The sequence below is a fragment of the Galleria mellonella genome, unplaced genomic scaffold (assembly GCF_026898425.1).
Source record: "Galleria mellonella isolate WM207_F2 unplaced genomic scaffold, CSIRO_AGI_GalMel_v1 utg89, whole genome shotgun sequence".
Lineage (NCBI taxonomy): Eukaryota > Metazoa > Arthropoda > Insecta > Lepidoptera > Pyralidae > Galleria > Galleria mellonella.
Window position 1 is genome coordinate 1,158,574 of NW_026442169.1, and position 21,004 is coordinate 1,179,577.

Here is a 21,004-nt window from a genome sequence, read left to right on the forward strand (position 1 = left end):
ATTTCCAAAATAACTATTGGGGGGTGATTAGTGATCGAAACTGATGCCAAAAATGCAATCAGTAAAATTTTTGTCTGCCTGTCTGTATGTTCGTTATAGAAACAAAAACTACTCGACGGATTTTAACGAAACTTGGTACAATTATTCTTCATACTCCTGGGCAGGTTATAGTATATTAGTATTTTCATCACGCTACGATCAATAGGAGTAGAGCAGTAAAGGGGAATGTTGGGAAAACGGGAGAAGTTACTCCATTTTTAGGATTTCGTCGCGTGTGCAGCCTTAATGGCCACTTTTTAAATTGTAAAAATGTACACCCGTGCGATGTCGGGACATGCCGCTAGTATTAATATATATAGAATATGCGGTACAGGTGATTCGGGACCGTTCCTTGCAGCAGTCTATGGGGGAGGCTTATATTCAGAAGTGGATAGATACGATAATGATGATGTAAAAACATGAACGATATATACCCTTCCTTTTTTACCACTGAAGTGAATATCTCATCAACGAGCCCTAAATCCCTTGTAAAACACAATAAATAGTCACCATCACCACGAAATAGAACTGTAGACCATACCCAGCTTTTCCAGCTGTTCAACAGAGCCGATCACCGCCAGGTCCTTTCCGACGAGTTCCTGGAGCGCCTCGACGTCAGCTTGGTCCGCGATCACCACCATACCGACTCCACAGTTGAATGTGCGCAACATTTCGTACTCTGATACTTGGCCTGCAAAATAAATATATATATAGTTGGGCATTGGAGATGCTTTGAGAGGGGTGCTACCCATCCCTCGGCCTTAATCGCCTCTTATGACACCCACGGGAAAGGAAGAGGTGGCATATTCTATGTCGGGACCGTACGACGAAATTAACTAATTAAATAATTGAATTTACTCAGGGGTATATCAGTAAAGGATAGTAACCAAGAGACCCAAGTAGACTAAAACTGGCCCTGAATCTATGAAGTCTCTTTCTTGCGAAGCAAAATATATTTCGAAATCTTACCTTTAGCTTGAAGCCAAGCGAATATAGGTTTGATATTAAATTTTGAAGCATCCAGCTTGACCTTCAACGTGGGTGGCAATATCCTGGGTATGTTCTCCAATAAACCACCGCCAGTGATGTGCGCGAGACCTTTGATCAGGTCTTTCTTGATAGCTGGCAAGAGGTCGCGCACGTAGATACCGGTGGGGGTGAGGAACTCCTCGCCGAGAGATTTGTTGTCGGTGCTGAATGGCGCCGGCTCGGTATACCTGGTGATGAATGGCATATTCAAATAATTTGCCAGTGATTATTTACGTCCGAGTATGTAGGTAACTGCCGTTAACTGTCCACTGCTGAACATGGCTTTTCCCATAAGGGGTTTTGCCAGTAGTTGCCATGCTTAGCAGGTGGGTTGGCAATCGCAATTTGGTTTTTGGTGATGTTTAAAGATTGACACTACTGCCCATTCCTCCACTACAAGCTCCCTTAATCGTCTGTTACGACACCTACGGAAAAGGAAGGGGTAGCCTATTCTATGCCGGGTCCTACACGGCTTGAGGGGTATCATTTAATGTCCATGGTACTGTTCATGTCTATAGGCAACGGTTACTACTTTCTGTCAGGTGGGCCATCAACTTGCCATGCTAAGTATTATAAAAAAAAATCTTTAAGCCTCTGTCATATATTCCCAGACAACAGAATTATGTGCCTTCCGAAGCCCGCAGTGTCTCTTTAAAAAAAAAACTTGCGTACAACTTGTTAAAAGGCCGGCGACGCACTGTTAACGTATCTCATGTAACACTTCCCACCAAGTGGACTATCAGCTCATTTGGTTCTCTGACAATAAAAACGATCGATTTGAAGGTGCACTCACTTGAGGTTGTTCTCGGTCATGATCTTTTGCACGAGGCTGTAGCCGTTGCTGTGCACGCCGGTAGAGGGCAGCGCCAGCACCACGTCACCAGGCCGCATGCAGTCCGTGCGAGGTAGCTGCCGTGCGTTATCCACCACGCCCACTGCGAAGCCAGCCAGGTCGTACTTGCCCACCTCATACATCGACGGCATCTCTGCTGTCTCACCGCCTGGTTGGAATAATAATTTTATAAGTTTTTTTTTTATTTATCCTAACTAACAGTTATTTTTACTCCTCTCCATGTTGTCTACCTTGGAAACGATCGTGCCGAATTCCAGGTGTTTTTATCACGATGGGCTAACTGACCTGCCTTTTCATTCTCACCAATCATCCCTCACTGGTGCCCCGCCAAGGTATACCGTTAGCGCAGGCGGGGTTACTATTCCATTATCATCCATTAATAGCCTCCTGCTGCCAAGCTGTTATGCCTACAAGACTGTTTCGGTTTGAAGAATAGGGTATGGCAATAAAGTTACTGAGTACAGAGGTATAATATTTTAGTCCTCAAGAATTGTAACATATGAAGAGAACCAAGGGCAATATGCCTGTAGGCAATCCTACCATTTTCTATCAGATGGCCCGTCAGTCTGTTTGTCATTTCAAGTAGCATAAAAAAGTCAAGTGTAGTTCAAAAACGGACTTTATTGCGTACACAATAGAGCACACCCGCAGAGTACACAAGTATCGCCAACGATACATACGATAATTGTGGGTATATTGACTTATAATCTCCCGCACTCGATGTACTCCGAGAATGTTACGGGAAAATAAACCTTATTGCATAACTACTAACATGCTAAACCTAATTGCATACCCAATAGAGCACATCCAGAGAGTACACAGGCATCGGCAATGCCACGAACGATAGTGGTGGCGACGTTGACCTGCAGCCGCCCGCACGCCATGTAGTCGAGGAAGGCAAACGGCTCTGCGCCCGCGCACAGGATGTCGTTCACGCACATCGCCACTAGATCTTGGCCTAGGGTATTGTACTTCTTCATTTTTTCAGCGATCTGGGAATAAATTGGTGTTAATTATTGATGACAAAACTAGAGCAATCAGTAAGAATTTAATAGCAAAAGATTTCTAGAAATAAGGCGATAACAGCTACTAAGATATTCAACAAAATGGAATGTAGTGACCAAGTAAGATTGCCATTGATTGGTGCCACTTCTATACATTCTGAGGATACTTTTTTTATAGTTCGTGGCACAGTATCCTTGCTGTTGGATAAGTTCTCGGGATGTTGTAAGTAGCGAATACAGGAACAAAATATAATACGTCAATGTAATAAATTGCCCAACATGATAATAGCAGACTGAAAAACTTGTATCCATGGTTACGAATTAATACAATAAGTAGGCTAGCATCTTTCTTTTGCTGAAAGAAACTAGCTTCTAACGATGGGATACATTAATATCCCATTAACCTATTAAGGTTGTCTGGATTGTGAGTTGACAGATTTTTACGTATATAATTATTTGCCGTATGGTCCTGGTATATTATAGGTTATCCCTTCCTTTCCTGTGAGAGTCGTGGGAGTCGTAAGAGGCAACTAAGGACACTTAATGTACGAGGGAGGGGGGGGGGAGAAGGGATTGTTAATAATAGGGATTCGTATATTTTTATCCAATTCTTACTTTTAATTTGGTGCCGACTCCATCTGTTCCCTGTACGAGCACAGGATCCTTCAGGCTCGGGTCCATAGCGGACAGCTGGAATAGTCCACTGTAGCACCCCAACCGGCCCAGTACCCCCCGTCTGTGGGTAGCCGTGGCGATAGGTTCAATCTCACGGACCAGGGTCGCTGCAGCGTCAATATCCACTCCACTTTGTAGATACGAGAGCCCATTGATTCTGGTAAAAAAAAAAAAAATTCTTACTACATCTGAACCAGTGGATGGATGCAGGAATCTCCGAAGACGCAGACGAACTTATAACGACCGTAACTATGGAACCAGCATGTATGCTTGAGACGAAATATATGGATGAAGCCAGAAATGTATAGAAGAATAAACACCCTAAGCATTTGGAGTTCTTTCTGCTTATCCCGCGAGGGATTTACTTGTAGTGTAAAGAAATATAAATTACTATATTAGAACATAAGCCTGCCCCTAGGGGCGGTTTTAGCCCTAGAAAGACAGGCGTGTTGGCAACCGCTTTTAAAGATATTTTAAGTAGCTCTGAACTTTCATTATTTCTACTTTAGACAATATGTCAAATCCTATTTAATACGGTTCACAGTCATGATATAAATATGAACTTTTAACCCAATACCTAAAGGAGTGATATAAAGCAACAGGTATTGGTCATTGTACTCGCTGTCGTCAAAATGGCAACTAATGTTTACGTTCACAGGGCTAGTCTCAAAAGGAACTTCGACTACCTCGTCTGAGAATACAGTTATCAGTATAATATATAGTTTTTTTTTTTTTGTGCTATGTATTGGATTTGAGTTCACAAGCACTTGCGTTTGCGCTTTTGGTGTACGCTCATGTATGCCAAGGTTTGCAGCTGGTTGACTTATAATATGGATAATGGATTTGGGCTTCAACATTAAGTGGGTACTGAGAGTATGACTTTTAAGATCACCTTTCAGATACGGATTGATGGACGATGAGTTACCATGGTGAATTTTAGATTTACAGGTTGACAGTTGATGGAGTCGAGAGAGTTACCAGAGGGAGACTTTGTACAAAAGTCGATTGCTTGGATACCTCTGTCCCATTCGTGTTTCTACCGTGAAGCAGTTGTGTTTGCATGGCTGTGTTTCGGTTTGAAAAGGTGGGATATGGCGTGAATTTAATGGGTACGGAGGAATAACATCTGAGTCCTCAGGAATGGCAACGCATGGGGGGGGGATGTGTATTATGGGCGAAACAGTATACTCTGTTATGTCCATGGCACTGCTCGTGTCTATAGGCGACGGTTACCACTTTCCATCAGGTGGGCCATCAGCTTGTTTGCCATTCTAAGTTGTATAAAAAAAGTCGATAGAAAATATTGGAGAAGGTTTGAGAGTTTATGAAGAGGGTGAGTATTCATATTATATAGTTAACTATTGTTGTATTGTATATTAATAGTTAAAGATGCACTATATAACATTAACTTGTCGGGGGGAAGGGATTGTTAGTAATGGGGAGGTTAGTCTCCATCGCTATCAATATACCTTATCGGGTCGACCTCCACGCGGTTCCCCTGGAAACCATCCTGACAAATTTATCCTTGAATTCGTCATGATGGGCTAACTGACCTGCCTTTTCATCCTCACCAATCATCCCTCACTGGTGTCCCGTCAGTGTAAACCGATAGTGCAGGCGGGGTTACCATTCCATTATCATCCATTAAAAAAAAATTTACTTGTCAATGTAATAAACCAGTGTGCTACAAGCAACGTGCTGTTTCACTTGTCTCGTATGGTGTATACGAGACACAGTAACAGAGCCACTGTCATCCAACAATGCTGTTTGAATGGTTTCCTTTTAATGGATGATGAAATTGTAACCCCACTTTCGCTATCGGTATACGCTGGGGGGAATCAATAATTGATGATATATGGTGATGAAAACAGATCATTTGTCATCATCATAACCAGGTCAGCCCGTTGTGGCTAATTCATTTAGGAAGTAACCACGATAATATCCAGGGGCCACCGTGTGGAGGTCGACCTTGTAAAGAATATTGCTAGCATTGTAAAGAATACGGCATTAGGCGCGTGTTACCGTCCCTAAAGAAACCTCTTTATCCCTTTTTTGAAGAACCACATGTTGTGATACATAATATATAAATATATCAAAAAAGTGTGCAAAGCCGGGTCTGATTGCTAGTATTGTATTTTTTTATTTTATTTTTGTATTATGCTGTTCACATCTATCGGCAACTATCACCACTTTCCAATAGGTAAGCATTCTGCTATTTTAAGTTAAAAAAAAATACTTGGTGAAGAGGGGTTGTTTGTAAAGGGGAAGTTAGTCTTCGTTGCAAATACCCTGTCTTTTTTAATAGATAATAATGGAATGGTAACACCGCCTGTACTAACGGTATACACTATTTCTAACAATGGGATCGATAGTTTGCATTCCTAACAATTCCTTCCCCTACCTCAATATGTCCCGTCAGGTCGACCTCCACGCGGTTCTCCCTGGAAACTATCGTGGTTAATTCTTGTGAAATTCGTCACATTGTGCTAACTGGCATTCTTTCATCCTCACCTCCCTCACTGGTGCCCCGCCAGTGTAAACCGTTACTACGAGCAGGTTTTATCATTTCATTCTCATCCATTAAAAAAAAAACTCCACACGTGTATAAATTGTTACATCTGCAAGAATTATAAATGTCGTATGTATTGTACTGATACTCTGCCAATGTATACCGTTAGCGTAGGCGAGTACACCATTCCAATTTTTTTCTTTTTGATGGGTGAAAATGGTATGGTAACCCCGCCTGCGCTAACGGGACACGCTGGCGGAGCACCAGTGAAGGGTGATAGATGAGAATGATAACAGGCCAGTTAGTCCATCATGATGAATTCATCAGGAATTAACCATGATAGTTTCCAGGGGGAACCGCGGAGAGGTCGATCTGGTTGGGTATATTGCTAGCAATGGGATTCTCAGTCTCCATTACTAACAATCCCTTTCTTATGTAAAGCAAATCCTATCATGCTTCGTGTATACAGCCGGGTCTTTAACCTTCTAGATCTATGAAACAGTACCTTAAATATCGTGCAAAATGCGGATTATATTATAAAACACATATAAATGTAAATTTATAAAGCAGATAGCATTTACAATTAAAGTTGTTGGTCACTAAACAAAAATGGCCACGAAATAATAGATGGCGCTAGAATCGCAAGTGGTTTTTTTTTAATTATTTTGTAATTAAAGACAGTTTGAGTCAAAATTCCCAAATTGGCGAATGGTTTTATTTATTTTTTATCGATATAGTATTAATTTATCACAATTTTTGTCTTTATTCTTTTGCATTGTACAACTTTAAAAAAAAACACATGCTGGCTTGAAACATTGCGGTTGTGTGGGTTATAATTCATTCATCAAAAGATCGCGTATTATCTATCACTACACATTCGTACATAATTATAAAAACCGCCCGCCAATTTTGAAATTTTCTATAAATTAACTTTAATTACAAAGTAATCAACAAAAACCACAAGTCTCGATACCAGCGCCATCTAGTATTTATTGTTTAATTTTGTTTGGTAACCAACCGCCTAAATAAATATGCGGGTAATATAAATTAATTAATTATATAATAATTATAGGTAACTTCATGAATGTTAATTTTAATATATTTCAATCATTCTTATATATTCCAATTGATACTTATATATAAAAAAATAATAAATGTATGAAAGCTACCCTTAATCCAATGAACTTAAACAAACTCTCCAAAAAGCTAATAAAGATATTTGAATAAACACCAACAACATTAGCACATTAAACAATGGATTAATCGACATAGAACATGCAAAGATTACCTACACACGTTTGACCAATGACAATCTGCCACTTTTAATGTCTATGGAAATGCAAATGAAAAACAATAACATAAAGCATAGAGTATTTATTAAAAAAAAAAAAATAACAAAATGAGATTCATGGTTTGAGACGAAACATGATGTATCTCGGAAACAGACAACGGGAATGTACAAGGATGCCACAATCTAACATTATGTCTAACTTGTAAGATTTCTTACCGATATTATCCTTATTAGGCAAGCTACGACAAGAGCGAAAGTTAAATTTAAAAATGGAACTATCATGGAATGTTTATGGTATGAGAGTTTAGCGCCATCATTGGAACCCTCTGAAACAAAATGAAAATGTAAAAATAACGAGAGCAAGAAATGTAAAAATTAAGAAAATATTTCTTTGAAATATACAATCAATCTCATTAGAAAATAATATAACAAATTGTTCTCGATGCAAACAAATTATAAAACAATAAAATATACCAATCAAGACATATCTCTTCATTAATTCGTCTTCTCAATTCAAATTTTAATTACCTTTAAAAAGAAATTGAACAAATGTATGAAACCATAAATCCCAGACATTCTTGACGAATTTAATATATTTATGTATAGCAAATTCGAACAGAAAATTTAATTAAATACTATGATATACATATATATCGTAAAAATTTAAATAAATTTTTATTATATATACATATGTATATATTTGTTTCCTATTTTAATTAACTATATAAGGATAACAAGAGGTTTAAATTATTACATATTTAAATTATGTTCAAAATCCAAAATTAAAAAAAAAACAATAAAAACCTACGACACCCTAATATGTCACATACACATAAAATTATAATCTTTCATTCAATGCTAATCACTCATTCATTCATTTTATAGATCCATACACAAATTCCACAAAAACAGAAGTAGAATGTACGTTAAAATTTCATATCATGTGAACAAGGCTGTTGGTGTTGCTTAAATAAATAAATAAATAAATAAACAAGGAACTACTGTAATGCTAGCCAATTTATCCTCATAATAAATCAATGAATTTATTTAAATAGGATTCTATTTTTATACTAGCTGCCCGTTCCAGCTTTGCATGGTGTACTAATGAAAAAATGAGGCCTAGTCCTCCCTTTATAATACAACCGATCTGATTCTGTCAATTCTAGCAATATAATTGAAGATCTCGCTACTGTCTTGTCTCACTCACTCGCTCACTTTTTCTATATGGATATTTTTCAATCAATTTTTCAATTTTCAAACGTTTCCTTTCATACAAACCTTGTCCTGACAATATTGTACTGAACTAAGCGTTATTTTTATTTTTAATGAAACAAAATAATTCAATTCGACTCTCTTGACCTGACAATTAAAAACACAACAAAGCGCTTACATATATATATATATATATATATATATATATATATATATATATATATATTTATATATATATATATATTTATATTTATAAACATAATAGATAGATTTGATAAATAAAATTAGTAGATTAGTAAAATATACTGCAACATTATAGTATAATACCCTTTATACGACGCCATCCCTGAGGATTAGTATTGCCTCTGTACCTTATAATTGCATTGGCATACTCCACCTTTTAAACCTAAGCACAGTCATGCAATTATAGCAATTTGGCGATGGAAAGACAAGTACCCCATGCACATGAAGTTATAATATCACAGATAAAAGAACTCTTAGGGGGACAGGGATTGTTAGTAATGGGGAAGTTAGTCCCCATTACTATCAATATACCCTATCAGGTCGACCTCCACGCGGTTCCCCCTGGAAACCACCGTGACTAATTTATCGTTGAATTCGTCACGATAAGCTAACAGAACTGCCTTTTCATCCTCACCATTCATCCTTTACTGGTGCCCCGCCACTGTATACCGACAGCGCAGGCGAGGCTACCATGCCATTTTCACCCATTAAAAAAAAACAGCTTCTGCTAACAATCGTACTGGTCGACCTCCACGCAATTCCTCCTGGAAACCATCGTGGTTAATTCTTGTGGACTTCGTCACAATGACTACATAACTACATTAAGAATTAGCTACGATAGTCCCCAGGGAGGACTGCGCGGAAGTAGTTCTGACAGGGTATTATTGTTAGCAATTAATATCCTCATTATCATCAATTTCTGCTACTCTGGACCATTACTACCCCCCCCCCCCTTCGATGACTGTCCACGATAAAATGAGTGGGCAAGGCGACTCACTTGGAGAAGGCGCGGTGCGCGATGTCCTTGCGGTAGTGCGCGCCCGGGAAGTCGATAACGGAGGCGGCGGCCGTGGCGGCGGCGGCGGCGGCGCGCAAGGAGGCGGCCCGCGCCACCGCCAGCAGCACGCGGCCGCCCCACGTCACCAGCGTACCGTTGGCGCCGCGCGCCACGCCGCTGTGGAACACCGTCAGCCCCGGCGTCGCTTGCACCTGGCTCAGCCCTGCGGTAACCACACGACACGTGCTATATATCTGCGAGTACCACTGGTCACGGCCAGTCCGAAACTTTTTAAACTATTCTTAGTATTATATATGCCTATGAATATAATTTTTTTTTTATACAAATTAATCCATTACCACTGATAACGCAGCCCTTGGTGGAAGTTTCTGGGTATCCTTTAGATGCGATCACGACGCCCACTGCCGACAGTTTAGTGTTCCACGTTACTTGTAACTGCTTCAGTGTTCCGTTGACGCAAGCCTGCAGAAAAATGGTGGAATTTAAATAAGTGCTTCAGACAAACTGCTAGGCCTACCAATGAGATATGGCAACATTTTAGTATTCAGATATGCTCCCATTGATGTCACAGTATATTTTGTAATGATCAAGGTGCTATTCATATATATAAATGATGGTTGCCACTTCCCATAAGATTTCCCACTAGTTTCGTTTCAGCGTCTTTCTTAAAACATTACTAAAAGCCAAATTGCGGTTGCCAACCCTCCTGCTAAGCGTGGCAACTACTGGCAACCCCCTCCCCCCATGTTAAGCAGTGGACAGTTAACTGAGACAATAACATGGGCTGTATTTTTATAAATTACTAATTGGGAAGTTCGGGTGGGTCGCTAGTAATATTACGATTGGGTCATTTTGGATTTTGGTTTTCTATCCTATACACCAAAACCTGCATATAATAAGAATCCTGTGAACAAAATGTTATAAAAATATCACCTTCATAATTTTGTAGAGGTCTGACTCGAGCAGTGTCATCAGCACCTGTGTCTCCGGGTCTCCGAAGCGACAGTTGAACTCCAGGGTCATCGGGCCTGCCTTGGTGACCATCATGCCAGCGTAGAGTACACCTGGAATGTTAAACTCTCATTATTGTAATTCAATTTAATAGGGAATTTCCAAAATTTAGCTTGATTTTTTTGCTTTTTCCAATTTTGGCTATTTTTTTGTTTGGTTGTGGAGTTGATTTGGTGTTTAGGTTTCGTGAGTCGATGATGCCCCGTCTTCGTTATTGAATACAGCTGGTGAGGCTCCCAGAACAACATTGGGTATTTGGCCACCCTGTTATCACTTACTGGTGCCCATTATCATTCATTTAAAAAAAAAACAACATTACAATCACCATTACCATTCCATTATCATTCATTTAAAAAAAAAAAAAACAACATTACAATCGAGTAATAAACAACGAAGCTACAGTTGTTTTAGTGAACGAAGCCCTGGTACGAATAATCTCAAAGAGAGTAACAAACATACATCCAACCTTCCAATTTTTCGCATTTATAATACTTATAGAATATTTTTTTATTTTTTTTCTGGTTCTTTTATAAGCGCATACTACTAAACACCTACTTTTTTAATTTGTTAATTATTGTCAAATTTATCGAGATTGGCCAATTGACGTGACTTCGTCCTCACCTATCATCAGTCACTGGGTGTCCGTCAGCGTATACCGATACCGCAGACGAGGCTACCATTCCATTTTAATCCATTAAAAAATAATATAAGTAAAAAATAAAGTAAAAAATGTATTTATTATCAAAGTATGTTTGTATAAGCACAAAGTTTGACATTGATTCCTACACTAGTCTTAGCCTGTCCTGTAGGAAACGGTTTAGAAAAGCCTTGTGAATGTGAATGTGAAAAAGACTCCATTTTCCGCGCTTAGCCTCTCATTTGGGCCATTGTGCGTATGAGTCGTGGCTAGTGCAGTCAACCTAGCTCCGCCCAGAAGCGCAGAAGCTTCCTGGGTTCTTCACAAGCCTCACGGAGCGACCTCACCGTTCCGTTAGAACAGCCTTTCCCAAAGTGAGCGATAACGCCCCCTTGTGGGCGCTGCAGGCCTAAAGGGGGACGGTAAGAGACCCAGATAAAAATGGGGGTGTTATGTAGAGGCTTGGGGGGTGATTTATTGATCTTGAAGTAATAGTGGTTTTTAAGTAGGTGAAAAAATGGGGGCGCTAAAAAATAATTTAATCTCCAAGTAGACAGCAAACAAAAGAAGTTTGGGAACCCCTAGTTTAAAATATGGTATGTAATAACTTTTTTTTTACACAACTTAGAATGGCAAACAAGCCGACGGTCCACCTGATGGAAAATGGTAACCGTCGCCTATAGACATGAGCAGTACCATGGACACAACAGAGTATACTGTTTCGCCCATGATACTCCCCATGCGTTGCCATTCCTGAGGACTCAGGTGTTATTCCTCTGTACCCTGTAAATTTACGGCATATCCCACCCTTCAAACCGAAACACAGCCATGCAAACACAACTGTTTCACGGTATAAACACGAATAGGACAGAGGTACCCAAGCAATCGACTTTTGTACAAAATGAATAATTTAGTACAGAAATGTAATAGATCACAACTTCATACGAGCGATTGCACAAATATGTTACTATTAAATCATACTCGTTATCACCATACGGTTGATCGTCAATAAACAATGGCAACAACTGAAATCACTTGCTGAACTCTCATCACCCGATGTGTATTAATGAAAAACACACCCAACTCCATGACAACAAGGCTCATTATCGCAATGACTAGCGACATAACTGAAAATATGTGTTTACGATGCTTTATCGACGTTTATCTGCTTAAATATGGCTGTGTAAATAGGAGGCAAACAAACAATTGTAGGTTAAAGGCGACTCCACGTATCTCTTTGGTTCGCATGACGTAATCACGAAAGTGAGATTAGAGTAATTTAATGACTACCAAAATAAAGAAGTTCGCAAATAGACTTCAAAAAAAAAAAGGAGATTAATTCAGTGTTTATATATATATATATATATATATATATATATATATATATATTTGTTGCATGCCTCATAACTCCGTCAGTTATAAACCGATTAGGATTTTTTTAAATTTTTTTATTTATTTATTTTATTCTTTATCATATAAAAAAAATTTGTACAATTATGTATGATGATAGAAAGTGGCAACTGTCACCTAAAAACAAGAACAGTACAATGGACATAACAGAATGTACTGTGTCAAACATTCGCCTATTGAATAATCCTTCATGTGTTGCCATTCCTGAGGACTCAGGTGTTATTCCTCTGTACATTCTAAATTTATACAAATACTGATAGGACGTTTTATATACAATTTTGTGCATAACTATCTATTTCATGAGAGCGCCCTCTAGTGTCCAATTCAATAAAGGCTCTCACTGGACACTGCAAATTAAACAAGCACAACTAGGCTTATGCCCAAATAGTGTTTGCAGATTTTGTCACAATGTGTAAGAAACGCCGCAGCACTTAATTCGTGACTGTAGCGCACTCATACATACACGACATATTTCTATTGGAAACTACACTTTATATTCTGAGACATTTTTTAGTTTTAGAATCACGAAGTTTCTTTCCTAACAATTCTATACAAAATATCGCATTTAATTCGTCATAGTCGTAGAATACTGACGGATCTGACAAATATTACATATAAAGATCCGTCAATATTCGTTTATTTATTTATTTATTTTTTGGAAAACGTACAGCTGAATTACAGTCAATACATAATCAAATTTATACTTTATACCGTAAGTGGCGGAAACCACCAACAAATGCATTCCCAAAGAGGGTTGACGTCAGGCAGGTGGCCGGTCGTAAAACTAAAAAACCAAATCTTTTTGTAATATGGATAAAATCATATTACGCCGACCCCAAATGGTTGGGATAAGGGTAGGAAGATAATGACATAATCAAATTTATATCAATGTTAAGCCATGAATCGTTTTCACATTATTCTACGACTATGACGAATTTTTGGTGAACTCATCACGATGGGCTCACTGTTTGGCTGGGAGAGAACGTTATTCAAATAAATTTTTTGATTAAACATTTCTTTGTAAAGAAATAAACAAATAAATATACCTAAACTATTGTTTTTTTTTTTACCATAATATCATCAGCATTACTACTCGTATCTTTACAAATTTTCTGATAACGCCATTTTTTATATGTTTTTTTTTTTATTGAATGCGATTAACTTCCTCGGTGACAGGATTAAATTTTGTTTTCAAACGACTTCAAAAATAAGGAGGTTCTCAAATCGGTTGTATTTTTTTATATTTGTTACCTCATAACTCCATCAGTTTTTTTTTTTTATACCACTGAGGTGGCAAACAAGCAGATGGCCCACCTGATGGTAAGCGGTTACCGTAGCCTATGAACGCCTGCAATACCAGAGGTGTTACGCGCGCGTTGCCGACCCTGAAGAAACCTCTTTACACCCCTTTTGAAGAACCAGTCAATTACAAACTGATTTGAATATTTGAATTTTTGTATATATAAAAGGGTATATATAAAATATATATAAAAATATAGTACCGCATTCGTGTATTCTGACACTTCCCTATGGACTGGGAGAGAATGCTTTTAGCATTAAGTCCGCCATGTACACATATATGTACTAATGAATAAATAAATAATTTGAAAGTATTCATCTGTATAATTTGTACTGTTCGAGGTAAGGGTCCTGGTGACTTGATATACAGGTTTAACACCTAGTACAGGCACCAGCTCCCACAAATAATATTGTTAAAATATTTTGCAAGTTATAGATATTAAGTCCTTAATTGTTTGTGGTGAGAAATAATAATAATAAATAAATAATGTAATGTAAATTGGATTCTCTTTTCCGTGCTTAGCCTTTTATTTGAGCCGAATAAATAAATAAATATATTTATAAATTTTATCTATAGAAATTTTATCAAAATTAGTTCAATAGTTTAGTTTTTAAATTAAAATACAGTTATTTTCATATAAGAATAAAATAATAAAAAAAAAAAAATACTGGTCCCGTCACCTTTCTTATGGAACACAGTCTTAACTATATTAGAAAGCTAAGTCACCATTAGAAAGCTACATTCACCCTGAGTAACATAGGCTATATTTATTGCTAGAAAATATTAGGGATCTTTACTAAAACTTTAGTAACGTAACTCAAGGTGTAAAAAATGTTATAAAATATCTTTCGTCGCGTGCGCTGCGGTAACTATTGGTGATAGAACAAAAGTATGTTCTACAATATCGAAGAAAATATCAATAATTACAAAAAACTTCGCGATACTATGTGTTCAACTATTATCGTTATGTCACAATAACCACTTTTTAAAATGTTGTAAAAATATCCACCCGTGCAAAGCCGGGACGGGCCGCTAGTAAAATATAAAATAAAAATAACTTTACAAATTAATTACAGTTTTTTTTTTATACAACTTAGAATGGCAAACAAGCTGACGGCCCACCTGATGGAAAGTGGTAACCGTCGCCTATAGACATGAGCAGTACCATGGATATAACAGAGTATACTGTTTCGCCCATGATACCCCCCATGCGTTGCCAGTACCTACATGTCAATATAATGGTAACTACATGTCAATAATGATGACTAAAAGTTATAAAATTGGAATTGTCACATTTATTACAATTAAATATAAATAAATAATAATATGTCATAATTTAAATTAGGCATTTAGAATTTTTTTATAACGGATGATAATGGAATGGTAACCCCGCCTGCGCTATCTGTGTACACCGGCGGGGCACCAGTGAGAGATGATAAATGAGGATGAAGTAGGTCAGTTAGCCAATCGTGACGAATCTAACAATTTAGCAATCACGAATGTTTCCAGGGGGAACCACGAGGAGGTCGATCTGACAGGGTATATTGCTAACAATGGGGCTACTAATCCCCATTACTAACAATCCCTTCTCCCCCCGGCATTTAGGTATTTTTTTGATGGGTGAAAACGGTATGGTAACCCGGCCTGCGCTAACAGGATGCGCTGGCGGAGCACCAGTGAAAGGCGATAGATAAGAATGAAAACAGGCCAGTTAGCCCATCATGATGAATTCATCAGGAATCAACCATGACAGTTTCCAGGGGGAACCGCGAGGAGGTCGACCTGGTTGGGTATATTGCTAGCAATGGGATTCTCAGTCTCCATTACTAACAATCCCTTTCCCTCCGGCATTTAGATATTCGGTCACGTTGTAAAAGGGATGTTGCTCAAAATATGTCTTAATTTTATTTTTAAATATATTTCTTGTCAATTGTGCTATTGCTTTGGATTATTTATTATAAATAAAATTCTGGTGTCACGGTGTTTGTTACCAAACTCTTCCGAAACGGCTTTACCGATTTTTATGAAATTTTGTGTGCATATCGGGTACGTCTGAGAATGAGCCAACATCTATTTTTCATATCTCTCTATGATAGGGATGACCCACCTTTAAATATATTTTTTTTATTTTTTTGACAATTTTTTTTATTTTAATTTTAATATGATTTAGCATTGAAAAATACATACAGATTCAAATTTTCAACCTTTTATGATCAACCCCTGTTGTTTAATCGCAATTTTTATATGCCGCAATAGGGTTGCAAGATGACAATCGAATATAATAATTGTAGTACGATATATTTTCATCTATAGATCTAGAAATAATGTTTATGGTAAAATAACGTTTACCGAGTCAGCTAGTTTATTATAAATTTTCATTTTTAGACGTATGTGTGTATTTATACTATGTAATAATAGTGTCAAGCGTGCGACCTCTAACCTCAGAGCAAGCGACGGCTCGTGGCATATTCATATTGCACACGCGTCCAATGCAAAGTAATAAACTCTAAGATAAAGTGCTCCACCGGATCCAACTTCTCTAGAAAGTTCTTCGGTTCCTTGGCAACGAAAATAGATGGCTTTGTACATAGCACATGGCAAATGAAACCTTGTGACTGTTGTCTTAGAGAATGTATTTGAAATTCACACAATTTGCTTAGTCCGCAGACTATGAAATGTTGTGTGTTATACGAAATCAGGCATAGAGTTCTATCGTGGAAAAACACGCCCCGATTAACGACGTTGTTAAACACATTAGATTGAAATGATTTGAATTTAGAATGTCGACACTGCATTCTAAATTCAAATATTACATTAGTACAAATAGGTTTCTAAGAGGAGGTTGTATTTTTTTTGTTTGTTACCTCAAAACTCCATCAGTTGTAAAACGTTTTGGAAAATTATTTTTATCTGAATTACTTTTTTTAATTATTTTTTATATTTATTGTACACACTAATTATACATAAAAAAATATGACAGATGTGATCAAATGTACAAAGGCAAGCTTAACTCTATAGAGTTCTCTAAAAAGTACTTCATTTTTATTAACATCATTGTGACATTTTTTTTTATTGTTCCCTAACAATTATTATTATTATTTATTTAAAAGTATTTAAAATTAGAATGTGATGATGATTAATTGTGTAAAACTGATTTGATGTATAATTTTGGACTGTCTACTTGAACTACATATGTTTGTATGCCGTACAGGCTAAACATGTCGAACAATATTGTATTGTCAACATGTGCATGTATTTATAAGCATGTTTTATAAATAAATTATATTGAATCTTGAATACTTAGAGATTGGTCTGGAATGTTATCAACATTGTCTCAGTAGTTTAGTTTTTAAGTAAAAATAAACTAGTTTTATCACAATTGAATTAGTTTTTTTTTGTGAGACACAACCTTTAATTTGGTCTGAGAAGATAAATGTACATTTTCAATCGATACAAAATTACTGTGGAAACATATCCTAAACACTGTAAAAATAATTAGTCTGTTAGTATTGGGGTACAACAGCTTCATTGCTAGCAATATACAGTATCAGGTCGACCTCCACTAGTTCCCCCTGGAAGCCATAGTGATGATTGATGAAAAGGTTGTCTGTAAGAGATCGCCCTAGCGATAAGACCGCCTTTTGTACCTTTATGTGTATATTTCAATCTGTATTTATGTTACTGTATTTCACTTGAATTATTCACTTGTCATTGTATATTTTTATTTATGGTGCAATAAAGAGTTAAATAAATAAATGAATTCTTGAATTTATCACAATAGGCTAACTGGCCTATTTTCATTCTCACCTATCACCCCTCACTGGTGTCCAGCCAGCGTATACTTTAGCGCAGGCGGTGTTACCATTCCATTTTCACCATAAACAATAATAGGTATTATTTTTTTATTATAATTAAACATCCAAATTCCTATCTCGTTATTGTCACTACAATTATTTAAAGTTACAGATAAAGAATAACATGTATATTGTTTTTGACCTTTCCATTCAAAGACAAAATAAAAATAGTGTTTTTTTTTCTCTACCTATTGTTCGCTTAGTGCAGTGGTTCTCTAACTTTTTTTTTTATTAGGGGCCATTAAAACATTTTTATTTATTACAAGAACACAAAGACAAAAATCTGTACACATATTATTAAGATTGTGTTTTGTAAAAAAAAACCGACTTTAATTGTGACCAAACCAGTTATTTTAATTTAAAAACTAAACTGTAGAACTGTTTTTGAAAAAAAATCTATGGGCCAAATCTGTAAATATATCTTTGCAAATAAAATAAAAGAATCTTCCAAATCCAGGTTCACAACTGACGGAGTTACGAGGTAACAAATATAAAAAAAAATACAAACGAATTCAGAAGCTCCTTTTAAAGTCGGTCGATAAAAATAATAAATACTTAAGTTAACAACTCACCGACATATTTAATCCCCTCAGCCTTCAACCCGTCCACTGCTCGCTGCAGTACTTGATCCTTGACATCAGCCAGTTGGTCTGGTGTGATGAGCGGACACGGGCTGTACGCCCCCATGCCCCCTGTGTTGGGACCGGTGTCCCCATCGCCGACGCGTTTGTGATCTTGCGCTGGGGGTAACAGTGAGACAGTCTCGCCGTCCGTGAACGCTAAAACCTACAAATGATAGAATTTTAACTTGTTATTCGTGTATGTATCAATGGATGATAATGAAATAGTATCCCCATCCGCGCTACTGGTATACACCGGCGGGGCACCAGTGAAGAATGATAGGTGAGGATGAAGCAGGTCAGTTAGCCCATCGTGACGAATTGAACAATTAGTTGAATTTTATTTATATCGATTTACCTTCAGCGTTATTATCTATTTCTCAAACATGCTTGGAAATGTGGGCATTATTTTGACAATCTTCTTAGAGTTAAATCAAAATTGCCATACTGGCCAGATACATGTGGGCAGCGGCCGGCAACAGTTGTATGAAAATCTATATCTGTCGTGTTTTGCGGCCAGATAAATTACTATGTAAACTCATATCTGTCCTGTAATTTAAAAATGGAATGTCCTTTTACTTCGAAACATGGCTACCAAGGAGGTAACTAATAAAAGGATTTATTTAAATTTCTAACTGGCTTCTAACTGGCAAATAGAAAGCTGTTTATTGAAAAAAAAAAGGAATATTATGGCGCGTAAAAAATATTTATTGTAAATTGTGTTTTTGATCTCCGCGCATTGTTTGAGAAAAGGCTTGGCCAAGGCTTGTATAGTACAAGCCTTGACCACAACTAGGCATTGATAGACTCTCGTATGTGTGCCTCGGCTACGCCTCGGCCCACATTTGCACGTTCGTCCATCAATGCCTGAGTTGCTGACCGCTGCAGTAATGTACTATTGTTAATAATACATGATTGTTAAAATAATTATAACAATAGCATAACACTTGTTTGAAGTTAAGAGCGGTCATAACTTCAGCTTCACGAAATTTGGCAATGTCGCAATTATACGTCAGTTTTATTTACTTTATTTTTTCTTAAAGAAAAAGCTATAAATTACTGAGCCGTATTTAGTAAAATTTCTGCAGGACCAATCTCTAATCTAACAATAATAATTTTAATCTTTTAGATAAACAAGTATTTTCCAATTTGCTGTATAACTGACGGAGTTATGAGGTAACGAACGTAGAAAAAGTACGACCGAATACATGGTTTCCATGGCTGTGTTTCTGTTTGAAGTGTGGGATATTGTTATGAAATTACAGGATACAGGAGCATAACACCTTAGTTCTCAGAAATGGCAGCGCATACAGGGTGTCACGGTTGACACAGTACACTCTGTTATGACCATGGTACTGTTCATAGATATGAACAGTACCATGGTCATAACAGAGTCTATAGATATAGGCGACGTAAAAATCAATAAAACTACAATACTTAATTTTTTATACAACTTAGAATGGCAAACAAGCTGACGGTCCACCTAATGGAAAGTGGCAACCGTCGCCTATAGACATGAGCAGTACCATGCACATAACAGATAATTTATTTACATTACTTACACACAAATTACAATAAAAGAAAAAAAACATACACATAATACATAGCAAAAGAGACAAAAGAATAAAAATAAAAAAGCACAAATAAAAAAATACAAAAAATACCCCCCATACGCTGCCATTCCTGAGGACTCAGATGTTATTCCTCCGTACCCAGTACCCGTGTGCTCTCGATATAGAATAGATCACCATTTCATTTCCCATAGGAGTTGTAAGGGGCAATTAAGATAACTTAATGGTCGAGGGATGAGCAGCAGCGTCCCTCTTAATACATCATCAAAACCTTAACTGCTGTTGCCAATCCGTCTGCCAAGCGTGGCGATTACTGGCACAACTACCTTATTGGAGCAGGTCTATGTTCAGCAGTGGATAGTAGACGGCTGATAAGTCAAAAGGCTGGTGCTGGTGATGATGATGAGTCTTTAATTGCAATTTTTGAACAGGTGGCACGCTTAACAATACAGTCTGTGACACCCGTAGTGTTGTTTATGTCATTTTTTCGTGACAACGGCGCGAGCGTCGGTAATCGCCGCCCTCTGACACACACACACACGAACTTGATAAAATGTGACGAAAATGTCATGCACGCTGACAAATGCCGCGCGTGCGTCCGCTCTCATTAATCGTGTTTTTTTTTTAGAAACGAAAATATAATCGCTGGCGAGGTTAGCCTGCGCTATCGGTATACGCTGACGGGGCATCAGTGAGAGATGAAAGCAGGTCAAGTGGCCCATCGTAACGAATTCAACAAAATTAACCATGATGATTGCCAAGGGGAACCGCGTGGAGGTCGACTTAATAGAGTATATTTTCTTTTAATGGATAATAATGGAATGGCAACCCTGCCCGCGCTAACAATATACGCCGACGGTGCACCAGTGAGGGATCACAAGCAATGAAGAGGCAGGTCAGTTCTTTTTTTAATGGGTGATAATGGAATGGTAACCCTGCCCGCGCTA

The 21,004-nt window shown here is 37.5% G+C and overlaps 1 protein-coding gene across 2 annotated transcripts in view; it reads right to left on the reverse strand.

The window, feature by feature from the left end:
- LOC113519917 (trifunctional purine biosynthetic protein adenosine-3) overlaps positions 1 to 21,004 on the reverse strand; it is a 43,361-nt gene that overhangs the window by 12,572 nt on the left and 9,785 nt on the right. Inside the window, exons 4-12 of one of the 2 annotated variants that reach the window (XM_052902238.1) lie at positions 18,439 to 18,652; positions 10,588 to 10,718; positions 9,993 to 10,116; positions 9,634 to 9,856; positions 3,541 to 3,757; positions 2,715 to 2,913; positions 1,862 to 2,069; positions 1,009 to 1,256; positions 581 to 730 (exon numbers count right to left, since the gene is read on the reverse strand). In XM_052902238.1, the coding sequence (XP_052758198.1) occupies positions 581 to 730; positions 1,009 to 1,256; positions 1,862 to 2,069; positions 2,715 to 2,913; positions 3,541 to 3,757; positions 9,634 to 9,856; positions 9,993 to 10,116; positions 10,588 to 10,718; positions 18,439 to 18,652 (1,714 nt within the window). Of the gene's footprint in view, positions 1 to 580; positions 731 to 1,008; positions 1,257 to 1,861; positions 2,070 to 2,714; positions 2,914 to 3,540; positions 3,758 to 7,468; positions 7,727 to 9,633; positions 9,857 to 9,992; positions 10,117 to 10,587; positions 10,719 to 18,438; positions 18,653 to 21,004 lie in introns of those variants that run through there. The other variant, XM_052902239.1, reaches the window with a different exon arrangement.